At 36.6% G+C, this 20,005-nt stretch overlaps 1 protein-coding gene across 1 annotated transcript in view; it reads left to right on the forward strand.

Annotated features, from left to right (window-relative positions):
* LOC110453772 (carcinoembryonic antigen-related cell adhesion molecule 5-like) overlaps nucleotides 1-20,005 on the forward strand; it is a 36,259-nt gene that overhangs the window by 6,104 nt on the left and 10,150 nt on the right. The window contains exon 2 of the mRNA XM_021502908.1: nucleotides 2,581-2,949. Within this exon, the coding sequence (XP_021358583.1) occupies nucleotides 2,581-2,949 (369 nt within the window). The remainder of the gene's footprint in view (nucleotides 1-2,580; nucleotides 2,950-20,005) is intronic.

A 20,005-nucleotide genomic window follows, 5' to 3' on the forward strand; every position in this document is an offset into this window, starting at 1 on the left:
TTCAAGTTCTTCAAATCGTAACACTGCTATCAACAACCTATAAAACATATTGTTATATTTTAATCTTCGCCTTGCTGCCTGGTTGAAACAAAAGAAACCTTTAAGCAAACAAGCCTTGTCAGTGACTGTGGTGTTATACATAAATATATACTACATATGTGAAATAGACTATAGTAGGCGTTATGCATTCTGATATGGCCTATGGCGACAACCTCGTTTTGGGTGGGGATTCTCCAAGATGGCTCCAATGTAACAACATGTGCTATGTGTGTGTTTACAATCGTAATACAGTTTGTCATACAATGCCTGGGTCTGAATCGTCTGTACAACAACATAACAGTGACAGAGGTTGTAAAGATGACCGAAGGTTATCAAACCTAGACACGTGCGTTTCATTTATTGCTTTAGGGAAGCACTTTGATAGGTAGTACATGTACAAAAAAAAAAAAAAAAAAAAAAAAAAAAAATTGCATGCAAGTGAACAGTTCCTGACGGAATGGTCCTTTAACAATAAAAAGCATATAACAGAGATGTTTGTGATCGCCGGTGTAATGTTCAATAACGTGAGTTCCAAAGTATAGCGACAAAGAAAATTGTTCTATTATATTTCTATTCTACGCCGATGACATTGTACAACTAGCTTCACCAAAATTGGATTTATTTAAACCCTTATCGACCACGTTGATGGTATAAGTCATAAACACTTTAAGTTAACCGTAGCAAATCCAGTGCAGTTTATTTTCGCCATATCAGTCGTATAAGAACTGATAATCGTTCTATTTGAAGGATGAACTTATATTAGTGAAGGGCAAATAATTTTTTTTTACTTTGGACCGAGGAACTTACAAAACTGCTTACAAATAACTGTGTTTGTCAGCAAGCCGTACACATCTCCTAATCTACGGTGAGACGTTCACCGTAGATTTACAGTGAAAAGTGAAATCACTGGTTTCTAACTTATTGTTTATTTGAATATGATGACTGATACACTGTACATTGATACACTGTACACTGATACACTGATACACTGTACACTGATACACTGTACACTGATACACTGATACACTGGTACACTGGTACACTGGTACACTGGTACACTGATACACTGATACACTGTCCACTGATACACTGATACACTGTACACTAATACACTGTACATTGATACACTGTACACTGATACACTGCTACACTGTACACTGACACACTGATACACTGTACACTGATACAATGTACACTGATACACTGTATACTGCACGCTGATACACTGTACACTGATACACTGTACGCTGATACACTGTACACTGATACAGTACTGATACACTGATACACTGATAGATACACTGATAGATACACTGTACATTTGGCTTCCAGCCGAAACGATATGCATTATCATAAATATACTGTTTGTTTGATTTTGTTCTTTTCATGTATGCATTTTTATCATTATATATGTAAGTATCAGACGAAAACTTATTTGGCACCCTGTTACATTTGTCAATTTATTTCAATTCTTTATATTCATAAATAATCACTTAAAATAAATTGAGTCTAATCATTTGTATCTGTATTCCGCGTTCCGCATCCGCAATTGCTGTCGCCTAGTCTCTTATGTTACCTTCGTTTTGATTTGAATGTATGAGAGTGTGACGTAATTGTGTATGCTATTATATACCTGTTTGACCAGTGACAAACTGACACCTGTCGCAATGCGTGATATTTTCCGCGTTAATGTTTTCTTCGCTTCTTTATCCTAGCGTTTTTAATTACTTCCTATCTGTTCCTCGTAGAGGCAACATCGCCATACTTCCAGATTCTAGAGATACATACAGAAACATAACCTTTCATCATGATTATACCAGTTGATCCCCGGTACCACATACAGGAGAAATACATTACCCACTGAAATGAAGGCATTTAGTACTGGTCATCTTTTGTAAAAGAAGCTAAACACCACACAACATTGAATCTAAAATGTGTGTAAAACTATTAAATGAACAACTTAACAAATATGGAAATAATGATTGTTATAAAGGTAATTGACCTCATACCTTAAACCACTTTATGCGAAGTAATTTATGTTGTGACAATAGTCAAGATAATTTGCGGGTTCATGAAAGCATGCATCATATTATAAGTTAACGGACACGTATATATACGTAAAGGTACATCTCACAATACGATACGTTCCCGGTACGATACTTACGATACGATACGTATCACGATACACATTTTTGCATGAAAACTCAACTTCATAATTATTAAGTGCAGGATTGTACAGGGTTTTGAAATAGTCTTAAAAGGTAAATATTATGAAAATATATTTGTATAGGAGTTAAGAACCTTTGGGTATGACTGCACAGTTGATTCAATCTTTACTTAAGGAATTCAAAATAATATGTAAACTTTTTAGTGAAGAAATGATTGTTAAGCTCAGTATTTGTATAATGTATCGCTATACAGTCAACTAAAATAATTCGATCATATACCTGATACGATATGATGCGATGAATCGTTTTAACTCTAAAGTAAATCTTGTCAGTAATACGTCCCTTTTCCATTATAAACTACCTTGTAACACAGATGCTGTAACACTGACCGGGTCGTCTGAGTACGCTGTCCCCGGGAGTGAGTTTACACTGAGGTGTGACGTACCAGAGGAAGCAAGCCAAGTCGAGTTGCACCGCCGCGATGACGTAACTGCTATACAAGGTAGTATACAAGTACGTGATGGTCAGTGCTACAACACCTCTACTACTACTCCTGTCCTCTGTAGCCCGGCTATCTGTTCCTGTACTACCACCCCGACTGACTATGGTACAGAGTTCCAGTGGATCATACAGCCACAGACATTGGACCTTGGATCTCTGTGGTATTGTATTCGTGTCAACGTAAGGCTACCTGATGCTGACCGGGTCGTAAACAGTCCTGACTATGCACTTAGCGTGGCAGGTAAGTGAACCATGTTTGTGTTTGTAAAAAATAATCCATCTAGAATAGTTTGACTTCAGAATGGCTATAAAGGTTTGAGTTAGATATTGTTTATACAATGATCTGTGGCAGTTGTTTTGAACTTTACATTCGTTGTGAATTACGCCAACGTATCACTCTTCACAGACAACAGACACAGAGTGACAATCTGAGTTTTTAACTGTCAATACAAATATACATCCTTTTAGTGCAAAAGATAAATCCCGATGAAATTTGAATAAAGATAGTAGGAGTATCAATAGTATATATCAAGACATCTCTTAAAGTATTTTAACCCCACAAATCGTTTTATGAATGTCAGATTTTAATTGTCTACTGTTAGCTTCGAGCTATGGGGAATTTTCCTTTAGCTCAGTGGTAGAAAGTCCGACTAGAAAGTCTTGGATCGCGGGTTTGATCCCCGGTGCAATCACTCTACTCTCTCTTTTACACATGAAAGCATAATACAAATGCATTCGAAAAGTCTGTTGCTATACTCATTCCTGTAATGAAATACCGATTGCTGTAACTGCAAATTAGTATTTCCGCAAATGTTAACGTCAAAGTGCATTGCTTTGTTTTGGTGTAATATTTAGTATGTAGTATTGTGACGTCATAACTGATCATGACGTCATCATTTTATAGGTCGTGTTGTTGTTCTGTCAACTTGAATAACCACATCCCCTGTAAAGATGTGAAAGTACTTAGGGATTAAAGAGAAACTCATTTATTTTATATTTATGTAATAGTCGTCACTACTCTCGATATACGACAACTCCCGGGTTCGTTGTTTACTGGTTAATTACTTATAAAACCCTGTAACATGAAAGACATCATATAACTATACATAATGATACAACCATTCATACACTCAAACGATGAGATAAAACATGTCAAACATATCCCTGGGCGTATCCAGTCACATTAACTATTAGTTATAATAGTTGAATATGTCTACATTACAACTGTGATATTCAATCTATATATTATATTTACAATATCAGGGTATCTCATTATTCAACACAATTCAACATAATTACACATATATGAAATACCCATCTCTTCAATATGAAGAGGGTTTTATCGGAAAAAAGTCCGCCGAGTCCTCAGTCTAACTTGTTTTACCCCGGTCACACATTCACGGATCGTCTCGCCGGATCCACTACGGATAGAAACTCACAGATGACCCCGGAATATGGACCACGGTTTCACTACGGTTAAGGGCTAAGTTAGTTGACAACGGGGAGTGATATGGATTGCTGCGGTTTGGTTTGGTTTAGTACGGGTTAACACGAATAAGAACGGTCTGGCACTGATAAGTACGAACTCGCACGGAGCATAACGGACCTGCCACGGTAAGTAATCAGTATACAAACTCCCGCGCTCGCGTGTTCATTCCACGACTTATTTTTTAACAGCTCACCTGGCCCGAAGGGAAAAGTGAGTTGATGGCGTGGCCCGGCGTCCGTCGTCCGTCCGTCGTCCGGTGGCAATATTTTAATTTAAACAAAATACCTAGAGTGATGATATTTAGCCAGAAACTGAGATGAATGGCTACCAATTATGTTCAAATAAATAACATTCACCATTATTCAATGTCACAGGGGTAAAATATGTAAAAAAAACAAAACACTTTAAACAACTTCTTCTGAATAACCAAAATACCCAGGGTGATGCTATTTGTCCAGCGGCATGCTGGGATGAGTAATACAAAAGAGCTATGGCGGGGTGCTTTGGCGGGTTGCTATGCATATTTCCCAAAGTCTATCATCCGCTACAATGTAGTGCGCGCGTCCAACAGTGCACTGTTATGACGCGTCCTCAGAAATTGTATAGGTAGCTCTATCATAATTCCGTGTCTAAGAATAGATAATTGTAATCAGACGAATTTAAGGCCGTGGCTATTAATACATGCATTTCTCTATGAAGACGCAACAACATGTTTATTTTACGTTATTTATGTTAATCTAAAACAAAGCATACGCTGTATGTAACACAATAGTCTTTGTTGTGCATATTACATCACGTAATCAATAAAGATATTCAAAAGTTGGTCCTCGGATAGGGAAGTATTCAAGGGTTCTTTTTAAGTCTGGGAAGCCCCGTCACTTTCAAATATATAGTGAATATGGCTATATTTGCAGTATTATATTTACAATACCGAATATTTCAACAGTTCAACAAATCCTATTCAATTGGTTTAATATCTAATCCATGCATTTTCCCTACTAAAATATATTTACTCGTCGGTATGTTTTTCCTTTTTCTGAATAAAAGAATAATAAATAATAATATACAACATTTATATAGCGCCCTATATAATTTGTAAAATTACTCTAAGGCGCTTTGCAACATATGTATAATAGTAATGGTTATAGTTGTGAAAACAAACAGCAAAGGCTTGCAATCACTTACATTTAGCAACCAATGTGCATATAATTGGACAAAAAAGGGTGGTATTTACATGACGTCTTTGCAAAGATTCTAAAATGCAGACGTGAAGAGGTGATTTGTTATGTCCCTCTTGAACTTGGCCAGGGCATTTTACTTCCTAATAGCAGATGGTAAGCTATTCCACAACGTAGCCGAAACCCTACCAAAGCATCTGGTTCCGTAGGTCAAAGGACGAGATTTTGGGACACACAACAAAGATTCTGACTCCGACCGCACTGATCTTGACGGCTGATACAGGGTAACAAGCTCCTGTAGGTACTGAGGAGCTGTTCCATTCAGTGCCTAGTATGTGTATACCATAATTTTGTACTGCGACCTGTATCGTACAGGTAACCAGTGCAACGAATAAAGCGCAGGTGTGAGGTGCTCTCTCTTTCGAGTACGCGTAGCTAGCCGTGCTGCAGTGTTCTGGACCCTTTGCAGACGACTAGTTAGTTTGTCAGATATACCACAGAGCAGGGCGTTACAATAATCCAACCGAGAGGTAGCAAGTGAATGCACCAAAATCTTGCATGCATAATCAGTTAGAAACTGCCGAATACAGCCGATGTTCCTGATCTGGTAGTAACGGGATTTGGCAATAGCGTTCACTTGTTTCTCCATGTTCAGGGAACTGTCAAAGTATACCCCTAGGTTGTTAACAGCTGGAACAGTTTCAATAGTTCTGGCACCAACCTTGAGCTGGAGAGCCATTGTTTGCTGACACTTTTTAGAAAGGACGATTAGTTCAGCCTTTTCCTGATTAAGTTTCAGCATGTTGGCGTTCATCAAGATACTGATATCTGTCAGACAAGCTTCCAGACTTTCTGAGACTGTATTCCAACTGTCCTGTGAATAACCAGGATGAAGATATTAGGTCTGTAGCATGCTGGGAAGAATTGCTACCCAGTTGTTCAAATAAATGACCTTCAACCATATTCAATGTCACAGGGGTCAAATATGTAAAAAGAAAAACACCTTTAAACATCTTCTTCTGAATAACCAAAGTGTCCAGGGTGATGATATCAAGCCTGGAGCATGCTGAGATGAAGGGCTCCGAAGTTTGTTCAAATTAATTACCTCCACTCATATTCAAGGTCAAATGGGCCATTTGTCTAGAAAACCCTTTAACCCTTTAACCAACAACTTCTGAATAACCAAAAAGACAAGGATGATGATATTAGGCTAGTAGCATACTGGGAAGTGGGGCTACCAACTTCGATAAAATGAAGAACTTTGACTAAAATTTTAGGTTACAGGGTTCAAATAGTATAAAATCTTAAAACTTCTGATTAACCATAATGCCAAGAATGTCAATATCTTGCCAGTAGCATACTGAGATGAAGGGCTACCGAGTTTGTGAAAATGCATGACCTTGACTTATATTCAAGGTCAGATGAGTCGAATATGTTCAAAATATTTTAACAACTTCTTCTAAATAACCGAAAGGCGCAGATTGATGATATTAAGCCCGTTACATGATTGTATGATGGGCTACAAGGTGTGTTCAAATGAATTACCTCGACTTATATTCAAGGTCACAGGGATCAAATATGTTCAAAATCTAAAAACGACTTTTTCTAAATGTGGCCAGTAGCAAGCTTGAAAAAGGGGCTACCAAGTTTGGTAAAATGAATGACCTTGACATGTATTCAAAGTCACAGTGGTCAAATTTGTAAAAATCTTTAAACGATTTCTTCTGAATAACTATGAGGCCCCGAATGATGATGTTTGGATATGCATGGATGAAGGGTTATAAGGGTTGTTCATTTGAATGACATTGTCCCACTTTCAATGTCACATTTGTTCAAATATGTATAAACATTTAAATGATCTATTCTAAATCAATAAAAGGTATAGCGTGGTGATATTTGGCAAGTTGCATGCTGAGATGAAGTGCTCTAAAGTTTGTTCAACTACGACCTAATTCGACTTTTTAGGTTAAAGGGGTCAAATTATTTTAAATCTTTTAAAAGGTTCTTTAGAATATCCTATATTCTTGACTAATGACTTTTAATCATTAATACTGATATTTTACCTGTAGCTTTATTTTATATCACTTTTAAGGTTACAAACGTGAGATTAATACCGGGTGAGCGATGCAGGTCCATTGAACCTCTTGTTTTAGTACGGATTAGTGCAAGTACGTACACTTAGTTGACCGTAACTAACATTACCGATTGGCGAATTAACGCCGGGATGTACTACGAATAAGTACGGATAATTACGGTTTATTTCGGACTACAACGGATTAGTACGTGGTATTACTGATCAGTAAGGATGTACTACGGTTGTCTGATCCTTGGTGAATTTTTGAACATGCTCAACAATTGTCATATTTTTGCAAGTGCTACATGTACTACGATTGACCCGGGATACAATACGGACATCTACGGACCACTACAGATTGGCACGAATGATGCCGGATCGTATCCTTGGCTAATCCGGCGTCTGATCTGTGAATGTGTGACCGGGACATCTTACAGTGCACACTATATAAATAAAACAATACGCACATATATTAAAAACTTTCTTCTTCGAAAACACTTGTCTACTAAATTGACCACGGCCGAAATATTAATTTACACAGACTTTCAAAATATTAACTTTACTTTTAAACAAAAATATTAAGTTAATTAAATATATTAATCAATAGATACTCTAATAAAGTACACTAATATTTTACTTATGTTTACTGTTTTTGGCTGTAGTGCCCGCTACATCTCTCGATCTCTATGCTGGTTAGGTATAAGTTTGTATTGGTAAAGCTGTGCTTGCTCTAGCCGCTCTGTTCAAAGTGATAATTGCGCCAAGTAAACTACTCAACATTCAACACTAAGGATACCATACACAGAAAATGCGTTCTGGACAAACAGGTTTACGACACTTTTCATTATATCCGCCCAGTATCTCACTCGCATTTCCACGTGCTATTTCCGGGCGCGTGCTATAAGTTTCGACGCAATGCGTCACGTACAATATTACACGGAAGGCTGATTTCCGTTACATACGAACGCGTTTAGCTTACTACTAAAATTATGTTAAACGCAATGTTGACCAATAATGAAACTGCTATATTTAACCATCCCAAGGAATTTTTTTTTTTTCTCTATACACTCATATATACAAACTCGATTGAAGTCCTTGTGACAGGAAAATGATTAAAAAATGAAATCACAAGAAGCCTGCATCTCAAGGCCTTATCACTTACGTCACTACGGTGTATATTGTATTAATTGCGTCCTAGTGTACGTCTGCTTTATTGTTACGTTGATTGATTGTACCTTTAACATATAGTAATTCGCCTGAATATCTATGTAACAGAGAAAGGCCTTGATATTAAGTCTTCTTCTGATGTTTAGGTCACCTTAAGCTCAAGTGACCTACTGCTATCCGTCTTCGTTCGTCGACGTGCGTCGTCCTTTAACAGTTTACATTTTCAATTTAAGCTGAAATACCATCGCAGGGATTTCATTGATACTTCATGGACATGTTACTAACATCTTCATATTTAATTTTCAGGTCGATCAGTAATCCAATATGGCCGCCACAGCCGCCATTTTGAAACAAAAAATCAAACTTACAGTCAAGTTCTACTGGGCCGATTTAACTTTTACTTGGTATGAATGATCGACTCATGGTCCTGACGAAGTGTTGGTATTTTTCGGCTCGATCAGAAATCCCATATTGCCGCCATGGCTTCCATTTTGAAAAACAACTATTTCATACTTAAAGTCAAGTTCTACTGGGCCAATTCAACTGAAACTTTGTAGGAATGATCGACTCATGGTCCTGGCAAAGTGTTCTATTTTTTTGGGCCGATCAAAATCCAATATGGCTGCCACAGCCGCAATTTTGAAAATAAACCCACTTAAAATCAAATTATAATAGGCCTATTTAACTGAAACTCGGTCTGGGGCTTATCAACTTATGGTCCTGACAAACTTAACTTGACATCAATATATCCACTTCATATTTCAACACATACATAAATACTGTAGGACTCAGGTGACCGTTAAGGCCCATGGGTCTCTTGTTAAATTTTAGTATGTATTGTAAGAAACCATTTATTTGATCTAGTAATCCATCACTAAACACTTATACTTCTACGGGACCGATCCGGGCCTGTCAGCCTTTTAAAACAAAAAATGACATCATGCTCTCGGCATTGTCCACGACGTCATGTATTCGTGTGGAACCAGCTACCTGGCATGATACCTTTTGGAAAGAGCTTGTTCTGAGAGGAGATTTATTTTTCATGTTTGCCATGTTTAGTCAAATTTCCGTAGTAGATTTTCACTATTTTGAGAATCAAAATAACACAAAACTAGATAAACAAATTAATACTGAAACAAATCTTTTGCAACCATATATTGTATTACTTGCATGAAACGCAGCGGGTATGTTTATGTTGCAGTCATATCCTACTTCGATTTACTAATACAAAAAATGTTAAGATTATTAAAATCATATCCAACGTTCTCTACGTATCACGTTAGGATCTGAACAACCCCGGTTAGAGGTCATGTCCCGGTGACCTCGCTCTGACGAATACGATTAAATCCATTGGCCAATCAGCATGCTCCTTTCATGAGGCCTTTCGGTAGTAATAGAAACATAGCGTCAAAAAGCGTAGTTGAAAAATCCGTGAAGAACGTCTTAGATTATTTCAGCGTTGATGACTTAATACCTGAACAAAGGGAAATGTTGGACTGTTTGTTGGAGGGAAGAGACAGTATGGCAGTTTTACCAACAGGATTTGGGAAGTCCTTACCGTACCAGATGCTGATTCCAGTGCAACATGAAATCTCACAAGAGGATACCGGGAAAATAATTGTCTGTTGTCCATTGGTTGCATTGAGCGCATACAGAAAATTCCCCGTGTGGCTGCCGAATACAAAGGTTATTATTTTTATTTTACGTTTCTATATAATGAGAGAACTTGTCCGAATACATGCACAAGCTTGCATATTTTTGAAAATATAAACTCAATATCGTGACGTCGATACGACGAGATATCTGTAAGCCAACTACTGTTACCCGACTTCATATTTAATTCTATATAATTTTCTTGGGTGTGGTACAGTCATAAATTGCATGCCACACTGCTCCCATAGAAACTATTGTCATGTATAAACAACGATTCCGGGTTATTTTGCCCTCAAACTTGTTTGTCCCACAAGTATATTTTCCTTGGGTAGTAAAAACCCACTTTAGTTTTTCAATTTCCTTCTTCTTGATAAATTAAAAGCATCCTATACAAATAAAGATATCAACATGCACAACTAATAATAGCTTATATGAGTGTAAACATCAGTTTTTATTTGGGGCGAAACAACCCAGTCGGACAGGTATCGAAGGCAAAACTACAGTGTCTATCAGCATCAACAGAAACTTGTATAAAGCATTGAAAGTGCTAGGAGTAGTTTCTAACAGTTATTCATGGTCTTTTTAATTTTATCAAACAGGTGGAAGCACAGAAGGTGATGAAAAAATTCGTCAAGGTCAATTTGACTTATTGTTTGCATCACCAAAAATTCTTGTTGGAGACAAAATACGGAGGTCAATATTACAACAGTTTGATGTTTCGACGATTGTTGTTGATGAATTTCATACTATATCCTTATGGTATGTGTCAATTATTGTTTGGAAAATATATATTGTGGCGTTAGCTCACTTTTTAGCTTTTCTACTATGTTAATTTTTAACATAGCTGTATAAAATGCCTCTTACAGAGATATATTCATAAGTCTTACTAAGATGTGGAACTGTAACGTACAGTAAGGTTTAAACACATAATAGTAAAATTGTATAAATTAGGTCTTGGTGAAAAATGTATGTACGTGTGTATTTCATTATCAATATTGAGTAAAAAAATCATACCCCCAACGTCCTTAAAAGAAATTTGAACTTACTGTGACATATAGTCCTATGAGCATCCTCAGAATGTTTTATAATGACAAATAACGAATGATTCATTTCATTTGTCTATTTTGTAGGGGAGAGCATGAAAAGGGTGGAAAGGAGGCATTCAGGAAGTGGTTTTCTTACATAGGAGAACGTAGGTCACTCTCAGTTCTAAATCTTAAGGAGAAAACTTTGGAAATAAGGACATCTCCAGACAAGCCAAATATTATGCTGGTTGTACACAAAATTCCGACTTCACTACAGATGGCGATGGCTTGGCTAGTGGATGCACTTAGTGATAGTAATTGTCCAAGAACTATTTTATATTGCCATTCCATTAAGGATGCATCAAACATATACAGTTATTTGAAAACTGAACTGCCTGAATGTGACATGCTTGATATATTTCACTGTGAAACACCTGAAGAGAAGAAAACAAATATCATAAAGGAACTTCAGACTGTGGATAGTCAGTTAAAAATGGTGATTGCTACCAGTGCTTTGGGAATGGGAATTGATGTTGCAGACACCCATAGCGTTATCGTGTATATTGTGCCTAAACATTTGACCGACATTATTCAAGAAATAGGACGTGTAGGTCGTGATGGTAGAAGTTCTGTGGCCATGTTACTATACAACTCTTATCACTTAAATAAAGTCGACCCTGATGTAAAGGAAATGTAAAAAACACTGAACTGCAGCAGATTATCTCTCCTTAGTGCATTTATCACTGAACATGAACTTGATGATCTACAAAGCAAAAAAGGAAAGAGTTGGTTCTTGTTGCGATTTGTGCTCTGCTCTTTGTACAGGTAGTGCACGTTCGTTTGCACCGATTGAAAAATTCTTCTCTTCTAATAATAATGATGAAGAGACCGCACCATCAGATGACGGCGAAGCAATTGAACCATACGACCCATATGACTATGAAGCAACTTAACCATACGTCCCAGATGACTATGAAGCAACTTAACCATACGACCCAGATGACTATGAAACAACTGAACCATACAACCGCGATGTCTAACAACTGGTATGGCAACAGTGCTAATTTTTCATTTGTACTGTGATTGTTTTGGTAAAGAATTAAGAAGTGGTTATAATTAGTATGTATACATGATGTACCTGTGTCGAATGGAATGTGCAATATCCGATCAACACCTTTGCCACTGCACCAAGGCGATCCCTGTACTTGTGTCGAGAAGTGTTTGTTCAATATTGGACTATAAGATGACTGTGATAAGAATGCTAGTTTAATGATAGATTGGCTGAACATATTTTGATTTAATAAGTATTGACAGGTTGATTGATGCATGTAGTACAATTTAGGTATTGATGACAATGATAACAATAACATAATAAAGAATAACTTAATTATACTTTCACTTTGTGATTAAGTTATTTATTAATTCGCTGGACACAATGAAATCACAGTCTCATCGTTAACCAAGCCTCTAGGTGATGAACCTTTCAAACTGGTTAAGAATAATGCAAACAACATGATTGAACTCTAAAACAAAGAACAAAAACAAAACTAAATTACTGAACAATCAATAGGAAATTCCATTTCCAAAAATATACTAATCGACTTTTCAACTTTAACTAGCATAACAATTAACATCTAAACTATATCTAAACGCAATCATGAAAATTGAAAAGAACAACATTTTAAAAATATTATCAATTACAGAAATAGAATAATTCCAAATATAAAGCAATTAACTGGTTTGATTGATTGACAGTGTATACTAGTTATGATCAAAGCAAAAATACTTCAATTTAAATTAACCATATATCACATACTCATAGAGAGACATTCATAATAAATTTATATATTTGATTATTTGTATGAAATGCTTCCTTTTTGATACATACGTATACACTGTCCAAGTATTGAGTTAATTAAAATTCATTTTTTTTCCATTAAACAAAAAAAAAAAAGAAAAAAAATCAATAATGACATGCTCATTAGGCTATGTAAAAAAATCTCAGGTTCGCAAATAATTAATTCTAAAACTGACACGGTAGGTTTGGGTTTTGTTTTATCATTTTATTTTTAGAGTTTAAAAAGACAGTTTCTGATTCATCAGTGTATTCAAAACGATTTATTCAGAATAAAACCACTGTCCCAGTAATAAAACATTTATACGGTGTTCAATGTACTTCTAGTGCCTGAATCACTACTGTAAAACAATAGCATGAGTGAGGACACTTGCTAATTTTTGGCTGTTATAAAATTTTGCTCCTAGAAGTCACATTTCAAGATTTGTCTATCTGAGTTCAAAAATATTGGATGAATATTTTTCGCACGTGTCAATAAAATGGTTTCCTCGACAGACATTTTGTGTATATGACAGCTGTATCCGAGAATGAGATACTTGTTTTACTTGGCCTAAACATGTTTAATTATTGGTTCAATGTTTTATAATATACTTCAACTTCTCCGTGTCTTGGGTTGGAGCTGTTTCAAATGCTGTTCCTAATGACTTCTTGGCAGTTTTCTTTGGTTTTGTCGACTCAGAGATCCTAGTGACAATTGTGATATCAGCAAAAGCAGTCGGTTTAACTGGTGTCACAACCTTTATTTTCAGCGGAGGGTGTGATGATGTTCTTATGTATTTCTTGGTTTGTTGTGTCCAACTGGTCCTCTTAACATGCGTTTGGTGAGAAACTTTCGTCGGGGTGAAGGCATGTTCGATACCGATATTGTATTGACATTGTTGAATGTCTCTTTCATCTTCTGTTGTGTGTCTTTAACTTCAACGTGAACGTCTAGAAATTGTTCAATGACATTTCTCCGTTCCGTGGACAGTTTCAACTTTCGATCAAAGTATGTCTTTTGAACATTACTTCCGTCATCAGCAGTCCCTCTTTGCATAAACGCAAAACCACATACAATACATATATTGTCTAATAAATAGGATTTTTTCGGTGTATTAATAATACCAACCATGGGCGCCGCCATCTGGTTTTGTTTCTGAAAACTGCGTTCGGTTATTCTCGGATATTATCATATTGATGGGAACCATCGCGAGGCAATCGAAGCGCTTGCTCAATTTTAACAGCGCTAATTTGATTGGACGTTAGAAAGGTCACCGGGACATGACCTCTAACCGGGGTTGTTCAGATCCTAACGTGATACGTAGAGAACGTAGGATATGATTTTAATCAGATTGTTTAATCCCCAGTGTTTTTTCCCGATGCCATCACAAACGTGTACTTACTCAAATTTGGCAAATCATCAAATCACTAGATTTTGTTTCTATTTGCAAAATATAAAATAGATTTATTGGTGCAGGAGTATTTAAATCCATGCTTAAAGGAACTTAAACGGTATATTGTTTTATTTTCCTGAAAACGTTTTATTTACCGCCAAATTTATGAAGTCATCATGCACGAGATTTAAGGGGAAAATCAAATGTTTACACTACGTTTCCTATTGTAGTTTATATCATGAAATTTGTAATTTTAAAACGTAAAACACACGGGGAGGAGAATGTTGTTAAAAGGATGAAAGTCTGTTTCTGGATAGTATTGGATGTATTTACCTGTATTTTACCTGTGTTTTCACATGTGGTTAATTGTTCAAAGTAATTAGATATGACATAAGGTATGTCTCCAGAGCAATTCGATTGTCGCACTTGCGCAACAGATTCAAGACTGCTGTAGAGACTGCGTCGCATACCTTAGGTACTCATGGCAGACCCATTAGTCCTCAAACTGCCAGGAACCACGTGCGTGCCGAGAGAATCATTGCGCACCGACCTTATGTCGGGCCACCTCTGACACAACGAAGGCGGCAAGTGCGTCTTGACTGGATGCGCAGACATGGCCCGAATAGGTCTTGGATGCGTCGATGGAGGCGTGTGAAGTTCACCGACGGGTCTAAAATTCTGTCTGTATCGCTCAGACGGAAGAAAAAGGGTATATCGCAAACGCGGTGAGCGTTTCGACGACGCATGCGTGGTTGAACACGTTAGCTTCGGTGGGGCTTCTGTAATGGTTTGGGGAGGCATCTCACATGGAGTAAAATCCCGCTTAGTGGTCCTGGATCAAAACCTCAATGCCGTTCGATACAGAAACGAGATCCTCCAACCGCATGTCCTTCCACTTCTCAGACGTCATAACCTAATTTTCCAGCAAGACAAGCTCGACCGCATGTTGCCAGAGTCTGTCGTGCTTTTCTTACTGCAAACAACGTTCAGCCTCTGAAAAGGCCCCCATATAGCCCCGACATGTCTCCCATTGAGCATTTGTGGGATGAGCTGGACAGGCGTATTAGGAAACGTCCCCCCCCCCCCTCATTTGGAAATAAATGCTTAAATAAGACCATATCCAGCATCTAAATCAGGTATTGAGTATTAAGATGCAGTACAGATGAATAATCTATCATAGAGAAAATGAACAATGTGCTAAAGGAGGGGTGCCACTTTGGACCTTCTGGTGACTATCACCGAAAAGATTTTTTGTATATTCATACCTTGGGGTTATGCCATCATGATATGACATACGGGGGTTAAATTGGGGACCAACATCACAAATGGACGCTTTTTTTACAAAACTACATGGTTATTTTTCAAAGTTTCATCGTCGTTTTGGTATATTTCGTAACTTTTTGATATATCTGAAAGTCGGATGCATGTCAAAATAAAAGTGTGACTTCTGTGCTAACACGCTGCACTTATGAATAACACATACCAACAACAAATCAAGGTATTGATGAAGTTGTTTTAACAGTCACGGGACCAGGAAATATAGGACTCTATCAGCAGCTGATGCATTTATTTCAATTAAAAAGTCAAGATTTAACATTGGTCCAAGTTTGGTTGGTGAAGCACCTATACTTTAATATAGATTATGACAAAAATGCTGTTAAACTGAAGTACTGATTTTAACAGCTTTGTTTTGGAAATTTGAAATTTGAAATATTGACTATTCTTCGGTAGGTGCTATACAGTATCAATCATTTGTATTATGTGATTAGTCAATGTTATGTATATGCAATATATTGTTGGATTTGACCGCTAAATATGCACTTATATGCAGTGATTGTTATATTAGTGTAGTGTAATGTTACGACAGACTATATTCAAATAATTTAAGATAAGATTGTTTCATGTGTAAATGCATTGATTAATTCTTCAAATGTGATTGATGCTATTGATTGGTCTATTTTAAGGTGCCCCGAGCCAAAGACTCGGTTGACCTATTCCGCTCACCTATCGTCCGTCGTCGTTCGTTGTGTGTTGTGCGTACTCCGTAAACTTTTAATACTTCTGACTTCTTTTAAAGAACCAGTGGTAGATAGTTTTAAAACTTGTTGAAACTCACTCTTCAATACAATTTTGCATTGATTTGAAAAATATTGTTTGACTTAATTAAGGTAAAACAATCACATGCCTATATATATAATCAAGTTGAATCAGAATGTGGATTCGAACTTGCACTGTTGATTTCTACTGGTCACAAGTTCACTGCGTTACACATTAGGCTATTTATGTATCGTCTTCGAATGAAGGAGAAATACTGTATAAGTACTGGTTCTTCTTCTTCTGTTTTTTGTCCGTAACAAAACTTTTAAACCGTTAAAGATATATTGATGACACTTGAGGCATGCATGCATCACCCACAGAAGGTGTGAAGTGCACTGGAGTAAGGTCACTGTGACCCACACCTCAAGGTCAAAGGTAAAATAAGTATAACATTTTCAGTAAATTCTTGTCCGGCCCGTACATTTTAAAACGTTTAAGAAATCATGATGAAATTTGAAATAACATGCATCACCAACATAATGTGTGCAGTGCACTAGAATTAAGTATCGTGCCCCACTATATACAAGTTGTGGCCCTTTGTTTATTTTCAATACCGAAGTTTGTCCACGGCATAACTTCCCTGCTATTTCACCTACGTTGACCAAACTTGCTATAGTTCTGTATGTTGGACGGTAGGGGTGTCACATTTAAAATCCGGGTCTCGAATCCCACTTTATAAAGAGATGGAGTCCTTTGTTAAAAAGATGTATACCGAAGTTTGTCGATTGGCTAATAAGGGAAACATATGCTTTTGTTCATAAAACAAGTTTCTAGTTTGGACATAAACCAATATGGAAATACAAACTTTTTAACCCAAGAAACACTTGTCACAATTTCGTGAAATTTGATCACCCCTGTTTTTCATTAATTTGAGCACTTTCCAAAAGGAGGACCACTTTTCCGTCATACGGTTTGTTATTGCATATCGCATCCCGGAATCATTAAGTTTATTCAAAAGTTGGTCCTTTTGACGGAAAATGTTCAAAGTATTGTTGTTTAAGTCTGGGAAACCCTATCACTTTCGTAGATACAGTGAATATGGCTATACTGTCAGTATTATATTAACAAAACTTAATATCTCAGCGGTTCAAACATTTATATTCAATTTACTCATGCTTTTTTTCCGTTTTCATAAATACCTATTAAGGGAAATATGGGCAATTAACTGGTATCCGCCACAGCTCTTTCACATGAATTTTACTAGTTATGCATTATGCATGTTTTTTTGTATTATTTTTCAGAAAGACTGGATTGATCTTTTGCTAATTTCACATGCATGTTCCCCATAGTCCCTTGTCATGCATATATTGTTTTTGGACTGACCTGAAAACCCGAAAATCTTTCTAAACTTTCACATGAATTTTTCCTATGGTCTCTTGTTATGCAAATCAAACGTTTGAACTAAATAGGATATTACGATCGCAAACAGGCAGCCAGATTGAATTTAAAGTTAAAGACTGTTAGTGCTATTTCACCAAAAAGTTTGGAGGGATCTTTCTCATGAAGGTTTCTCTTGGTTCTTAGCTATGCATTTTTACAATACAACAAAGACAGAAAGGGAAATTGAACTAAGGTTTATTAGCTCATAATTGTTTTACTGTACATATATAACAATTTGGCATTCTTGCGGCTACTCTGTATGACTGCCCTTGGCAGCTGATATATGATATCTGCCAGTGTAGTTAGTATTAGTACATCATAATTGGAGCCTGTAGATAATCGCATAATGTTAGTCTACAGGTGCAATGCTGTAATTAGGGGGAGCCCGACAAAGACAGTCTAATCTGTATTGTCACATGATACAGATATATATTAATTACTAGCAGATAATAAGGGTACTAAATGTTGTAATGGTAGTAATGTATCCTTACTGGAGCATGTAGATAATCATCTGCTAGTCTACATGTCCAAGGCTGTGATTGGGGGTTATCCCGGCAAAGACAGCATATAACCTTCGGGCGTTCACAGGATACAGCAACATATTACATAAACTGACAGATAAAATGGTATCAGCTTGTAATAAGAGTAATTATTATTAGTGTATCCTTAATGGAAACTGTAGATAATCATCTGTTAGTCTACAGGTCCAAGGTTGTAATTAGGGCAGGCCCGTTAAAAACAACCTATAGTCTTATCACTGAATACGGAGAAATACTAATAAAAATGGTGGAAAGACTGAATTGGATGTACAATTTAGTTTATTGAATTTATTGGCCGCCTCGATGAATTTATTGGCCTACTATTTATCAAGTCATTTATCAGTCATACAGGTACCCCATTGTAAATTAAGTAATGCAAGAAATATGATACAATATCTGCTTTCCCTTCAAACGTTTTCTAGCAACTTGCCTATCGTCACTATACTTACTGACCATTGGTCAATTAGTCACTTGACCACTAACGAATATTCTAATCTCATAACTTTATTGCACACGTTACCTTATTGATCCTTCCTCTGAAACTAATAGCTGTCACCCCCCTATAACATGTACAATGGTTATGATCCAAGCAATTACAAACAAACTGTATACACACACTGCACACCAATAAAATATACTACTTTATCTAATAAGTAACTACATGTCTTGCTAGACTCTCCCTTTATTCTACCTAATAAAATACACAACACAGCATCTCAACAAATCAAGCTGTTTTGAGCATACAGGTAAAAGTTGTTTTCTATAAGCTTGAATTTAATCATTAAATTAATATTATATATTTGTTGGCCTGATCTGAAAAACAATGTGTAGGTTCCCCTTGGTCCTAGGTTATGCATGGTTTGAGACTGATCTGAAGAACAGGAGAGCTGCCATGCAGACTGACCAAACAGATAAGAGAAAATTGGAGAACAGATTGAACTGACATAGAACTAATGAAAATGGTACGATAGTGGGCGCCAATTCCTATGGGGTCATTGAAAAGCATTTTGATACATATAACATTTTGTATTTTAAACTTTTTCAATCAAATTTTTATCTTTCAAAATCCAAGAGATTAGATCAACTCTTATTTTCCTCCCATGAATGTTGCTAGTTAGTATTTTTTTCCCAGTTACACCTCAAAAACATAAATAATAATAAATAGCATTTGAACTAAGTTGACCAAATACTCCTATGACTATTGTCAAAAAGCACGTTAAACAATATTGCATCTAAAAAACACCATTAAATATTGAATGTTAGGACTTGATAGGGCCGGGGTCAACAGGGCCAAGCAAGTACATGTATGTCTTCTTTAAATTAAATGATTTTGAAACCGAAAACAAAACACATGAACACATGATCGTTTGCCTTTATTTGAGCAATTGTGACGTTATTTTATGTGTGCCAACCCTTCCTCTTTCGGTCTCATCCCTACGATTTTCACATAAACAAATATGCCTTACA

This window comes from Mizuhopecten yessoensis, unplaced genomic scaffold, assembly GCF_002113885.1.
Source record: "Mizuhopecten yessoensis strain PY_sf001 unplaced genomic scaffold, ASM211388v2 scaffold7497, whole genome shotgun sequence".
NCBI classification, from domain to species: Eukaryota; Metazoa; Mollusca; class Bivalvia; order Pectinida; family Pectinidae; genus Mizuhopecten; species Mizuhopecten yessoensis.